The sequence below is a fragment of the Zeus faber genome (genome assembly GCF_960531495.2).
Source record: "Zeus faber genome assembly, chromosome: 11".
NCBI classification, from domain to species: Eukaryota; Metazoa; Chordata; class Actinopteri; order Zeiformes; family Zeidae; genus Zeus; species Zeus faber.
The window spans coordinates 23457694-23463693 of record NC_137205.1 but is presented as its reverse complement, the minus strand read 5'-3'; the positions used below and the strand labels follow the sequence as shown (position 1 = coordinate 23463693).

The 6000-nt window shown below is 48.8% G+C and overlaps 1 protein-coding gene across 1 annotated transcript in view; it reads left to right on the top strand.

Annotated features, from left to right (window-relative positions):
* The window catches only part of maza (MYC-associated zinc finger protein a (purine-binding transcription factor)), a gene marked incomplete at its 5' end in the record, with an annotated part of 9100 nt that extends 4274 nt beyond the window's left edge, over positions 1 to 4826 (top strand). Inside the window, 4 exons of the mRNA XM_080009831.1 lie at positions 1299 to 1555; positions 2014 to 2077; positions 2220 to 2391; positions 3172 to 4826. Of these exons, the coding sequence (XP_079865957.1) occupies positions 1299 to 1555; positions 2014 to 2077; positions 2220 to 2391; positions 3172 to 3500 (822 nt within the window). The 3' untranslated portion in view covers positions 3501 to 4826. The remainder of the gene's footprint in view (positions 1 to 1298; positions 1556 to 2013; positions 2078 to 2219; positions 2392 to 3171) is intronic.
* Positions 4827 to 6000: the final 1174 nt, after the last annotated feature.

Below are 6000 nucleotides of genomic sequence, written 5' to 3'. Positions count from 1 at the left end.
TGGGTGTGGTAATAATAATAATAATAATAATAATAATAATAATAATAATACATGTATATGTATGTGTATGTGCGTGTTCCACGAGGCGGACACACTTCAGTCTTCTTATTGGTCGTGTCTATGGTATCAATATAGCAACAGGAATTGATTTCTGATTGGTTATTCGGCCTGCAGTGAAGGGTGGCCAGCCAAGCAGGCTTTTGGCACGGCGCCACCCTGACCCATCTGGTCTCCTGGCCCCCGCTACGGCTCGTGAAATGCACGGGAGATGTGTACAACATCCCTCGAGACTTTAATCCCACCGATCTGGGCTTTCTTAAACCGACCGCAAACATTCATCGAGATTTAATTGAATTCTCCATTTGGGAGATCGAAGGTGGCCAAGTGCGTCGGGGTGGGGGCGGGCGCAGGCGCTCAGCTCACTTTCTCTAATTTATTCACATGGTCGCCCCGTATTGATTCGAGTCGTGTGGAGCGATGTTGGAACTGGTTACTATATGAAGTCAGCTGTTCTCAGAGGACCCTGGCTGAATCTGAACCTTTATTTATTGGTTGTTGGTTTACACCCGCACGCCATCTGGCTCAGTGGATCCATGCATCCTGTATGTAACACGCTTCGGTTATTTCGTTACGGTGATTCACGCTGCCGTTCAGGTGAGTGAATGCAACCCCACCTGACACGATCCGTTGCTCTGTGGATCAGCCGCTGGTAGTAGGCGTCAGCTCCATGAGGTTGGATTACATAACTTGTGTGACGCACTGTGTGCTGTTTTATATAAAAGAATAATAAAACAATCAGCAGATTCAGACAACGCAACAAGTACGTGAACGAGTACAACCTTAACGTGGCTGCGATTTAGTCAGCACACAGTACGATGGTGGAACAGTGACCGTGAATGTGATAGAGTCGCTTCCACAATTGTTTTCCGTAAACTGGATCGGGTGGTAAATTTAGAAAAACACTTTTATGATTTTTTTTTTGGTATTTATTCATGCCCACAAATAGAGCGCCTTCAGCAGCCCGGTTAGGGTTAGAAACCAAGGTGTTTCCAAGCAACACAAACAGCTTTCAGCCTGCGGGCAAGCTAGACGGTACAGCGAGTGATACTTGACCTACACTGATTACAAAAATAAATCATCATTTTGTCTCGTGTTGATGAATAAGTCTTTTGTTTGTAAATTATTACTAAATTTACAGAAAAAAAAAGTTGAATTCAAACCCCCCCTTCTGCCAACCTTGGCCGACCTTGACCGCAGCAACATTTTTTGAATCTTTCCCACCCTTAACCCCCCAACAGAACCCGATGCCCATCCCCAACCCCAACTCGCACCAGGTGAGGAAGAACCACGCCTGCGAGGCGTGCGGCAAGGCCTTCAGGGACGTGTACCACCTGAACCGCCACCGCCTGTCGCACTCGGACGAGAAGCCGTACTCCTGCCCCATCTGCCAGCAGCGCTTCAAGAGGAAAGACCGCATGAGCTACCACGTGCGCTCGCACCAGGGCGGCGTGGAGAAGCCCTACATCTGCCCGCACTGTGCCAAGGCCTTCTCCAGGTACCTCGCGTTTGATGTGGGAGATCGCCAAAAAACATTCAATTCAGAATCCCATGTTAAAGAGTCCAACGGTTCATCACATTGAAGAATATCTATATATATATATATACCTCCGATTTTGCAGCAGATTTTCTCGAAACTTGCGATGTAATTTGCAATCAAATTTCGGGAATAGGCAGAAATTGCAAAAAACTACCAATGAAGAAAGAGTCATGAAATATCGACAACAATACGCGTTCTGCATATCACGGAAACAACTGGAAATACTCTAGTTCACTTCTTTCTTGTTTTCTTAACATGAAGAACCGTACGCTCGCTTACAAAAAAATGACTTTTTTTTTTTTAAATTTCCCAACAAGGGTTTCCCAGAAATGCTCTCGCTCGTAAAATATCTTGCGCGAGCGCCGAACATTGTTAACCTGCAGATATGGTTGTCGCTGTGTTTTTTTTTCTTTCAGACCGGACCATCTCAACAGTCACGTTCGACAGGTTCACTCGACAGAAAGACCCTTCAAATGCACGGTACATGCATCTATGTGCTTATTACCTGCTTTACTCTATCTGTGTGTCTATCCATCTCGCCCTGTACTTTGACCCTAAACGGCAGAAGTGCTTAAGCGTGCAAATGTCTCCCCTGTCCCCTGTGTAACGGCGCCGCGGGCAGACGTGCACGTCCGCGTTCGCCACGCGCGACCGCCTGCGAGCCCACCTGATTCGCCACGAGGAGAAGGTCCCGTGTCACATCTGCGGGAAGCTGCTGTCGGCCGCCTACATCACGGACCACATGAGGGTGCACAACCAGTCGCAGCACCACGCCTGCCACCTCTGCAACCGGAGTAAGTCGCACGGGGCGGGCGGGGCCAGACGGAATCTCGGCACCGCCGCGACCGCGCCGCGACCGCGACCGCGCCTTGTGTTTCCTTTCTAAATTTGAGCTCAGGCTCGTCGATGGGCGGTGCCGGTGTCAAATTGAGATTTAGCTCGTTTACGAGTCGGCACATGCTTAAAGTGGCCTGATGACACCTCGCATTTTCTGATTTTAAAATATTGTCTCTATTTTTCGGATTTGGGGATATTACAACGATATGGTGAGAAACCTACGTCAAAATGATCTCCTGGTCCAGCTGACGCTAAGTTTTACAAGCGGTTGCCAAGTTGGCAACCGCGCATCAGCTTTTGGCCGGGGGCAACTGGGCAACCATTATTGTTGAGCCCTGCGACGACAGTGATGCATATCGTTGTCGAATTTGTATTTAGTATTCGTTAAATCTATTTCCAAGTGTGGGGAGAAGGTCTATTGAGGTATTCTCGGCATATCATTCAAATTTCCCCCTGAAATATTAAAATAGAAACGATCATTTAGGAAAAACCAAAAAATGGGAGCTATCATCAGGAAGAGGGACGGGGGTAATGGAAACGTTGTGTGCTTACTAGTAAACAGGCAAAAACTCAGTTTGACTCCATTTGCGTGGTCCTCAAAAGTACAGTAGTTCTATTTCCTGCTGCTTGTCTTCCCTCCCACTTCATCTCGCTCAGATTTCTAGGCATTTGAAACTGTAACTGTTGATAAAGCGCCGTACAACTTGACTTACCTCTCTCTCTCTCCCTCCCACCAGGTTTCACCACCCTCACCTACCTGCGCGTCCACGCTCAGAAGCACCACGGCCAGGAGTGGAAGGAGAGCGGGGGCGCGCGGGGCGGCTTCGGGGGCACGGGCGCCGGCGGCGTGCTGCTGTGCCAGCTGTGCGGGGTGCAGTGCAAGACGGCCACCCAGCTCCAGGGCCACATGGGGACCCACGGCGGCCCCCAGCCGGGCCAGAGCCCCGACCCCGCCGGGGCCAGCCCCGCGGGCGGCGCCGGCGTGGCGGTCACGGTGTCCAGCGCCAGCACTGTGGGACTGCTAGTAACTGACTGCTCCAGCATCGCCCCCCAGCCTCACAGCTAGCACCGCGTCCGGGCCGCGAGGCGGGGGAGGGAGCGGCGGGGCACCAGCGGAGAGAAACGGGAAAAAAAGGGATTTTTTATTTTTTTTTGTTTGTTTTTTGAAGGGAGAGAGGACCAGAGAAGCGGATAGAGCCGACGTGCGGGGAACGGCGCAAGGTGATTTAGACGCTGGAAAAGTTCACTGTTGGTATTTCCTGGAACAATATTCCTATTAACCGGTCGTTATCTCCTAGATCCCTACCCCGACCGCACCCACACCAACTACTACCTCCCAGAATTTTACCCCCGTTTTTATTAATAGTGTTATCTTGTCGAACCTTAACTTAACCATTTTTAACTAATACGTAAACATAAACATTTCTCACCTCATACAAGATTTTTACCATCTCTGATCTACCTTTCTAGATGTTAATCAGAACCTGAATCCATATTAGTACAAGATATTGAATTAGTATATCATCTTAACGCAGGGTTCTCAAGCTCAAGCGGGGAACCGGCCGGATTGTCTTCTCCTGGAAGGGGCGCGCAAATTCAAATTAATTTGCGGGCCAGATTTAAGAATGTATTATAAACAAGTTGCGGGGCCACATTGAGTAGTGTGGCGGGCCGGACGTGTCCCCCTGGCCTGTAGTGTTACAACCCTGTCTTAACCCCTTCTGTCCCTTTTTGCTTACTGTAAATGTGTATCTTTAAAGAGCAGCTGTCAGGTTGCACTGTTTAATGGATTTACAATTTTACAACACTAAGGCTAATGGAGAAGATGGTTTGAAAAAACACATCAGGCAGCGAAGCAAAAATACAGGAAAAATATAGGTGTTTTCAGTTTGCGTGCAAGATTATTATTATTTTTTGTCCGTTTTTTTAACAATCGAATTGCTGCATCATTTGCCTCCACATTAATTCACTGCCAACCTGCAAGTTGCTCTTAAATGTAATACTCAAACATAAATTATGGTTAAAAACAATGTTTTGTACCCACTGGAAATCTATTGAGGCTCGTTGGCACCTTAAACCAGCAGCATTACCGTGGCAACGCGCAACACCCCAAAACGACGACGACGACGACAACAACAACAACAACGTCCACGTTCGCGGTGTCCGACGCGTCAGGGTCACAGGGAATGTTGCTCCAGGAACAGAGGACGTTGATCCGGGGGGGGTTGACGTTTCATCACGTTATGTCGTGCGAACGCAGCTCCGTCTTTGGGTTGTTGTTTTTTTTTACTCCAGTGAAACACAGACACAAACCTTTTTTTCCCCCCACCTGAGCGACTTTTTTAAAATTTTTATTTTACCGCCGCCAAAAGTAATAGAACTTGCGGTGAAATGTGGGTGTTTTTTTTTTTTCTTTCTTTCTTTCTTTCTTTCTTTCTTTCTTTCTTTCTTTCTTTCTTTCTTAATCGTCTTTGTAGAACGATGGTGCTGCAGTTGGCCTTGGTTTGGAAGTATCCCCGGCTAGTACTCATTTAAAGAAAAACAAACAAACCAACAAACAACAACCTTAATTATGACGGTACACATGCAGCCGCTTCCCCGGCCGGGAGGGGGGGGGAAGAAGAACCAGACGATGAACGGAAACACGGATTCTTTCTTTTTAATTTTTACAGATATATTATCTAATTTATTTAGCATTGCACCGTTATTACGTTTCAGTGGCGCTGAACACACACACGCACGCACACACACACACACACCGGCTCGTAGAGCAGTTGTTGTTTTGTTTTTCATGGTATTTCCGTGTTTGTTTGTAACAGAAATCGACCTCAACATCCAACACATCCTCCCCGCCGCCCGGCAATATTTTCTCAAATACGATCTCAATTTTGCTACCGAATTAGCATTTTACTCATTTCCGTGGGATTCGAGCGGGTTCAGCGCAGCCATCCCAGCAGGACGCGGATGGTGAACGCGTCCTCTTTGGATGGGTCGTGTACATACATTTTTATAAAACGTTGATCGAGGCTCAGTGGGATGTTGTTGTTTGTGTATCTCCATGGACATTGAATGTGCATTAATCTCTTTGCTTCTTATGGATCTCTGTTCTTATTCTGGATATTGATTTGTAATGACCCCTGCGGTTCAGGTCGCCGTGGTGTACTCCTGTCCAGCGACTCGGTGACATGTTCTGTGGATGTGCATATTGACTGTGTTTGACGCATAGTTACTACTGTATTAAAAAGCAGTAAAGCGCATGTCTGGATCCAAGAGCCTCACATTCCTGATTCTCCAACTTAACCGACTGGTGTGGGTGGGGGTCACGGCGCGCCGGTCCCCGTGTGTCCCCGTCGCCCCCTCCCGCCCGCCGCCTCAGACGCAGCTTTGTTTACACCGGGCCGCGGAGCTCCCCCTCCCCCACCCGGCCCCGCTCGGCTCCGCCTACCGGAGCAGCAGCAGCAGCAGCAGCGACGGCGTCAGCTAGCTGGGGAGCCGCAGCCGTCGTTCTCCGTACGACCGGTCACCACCACCCGCGGAGGAAAGCGGAGCAGCTCGGCCAGGGGTTC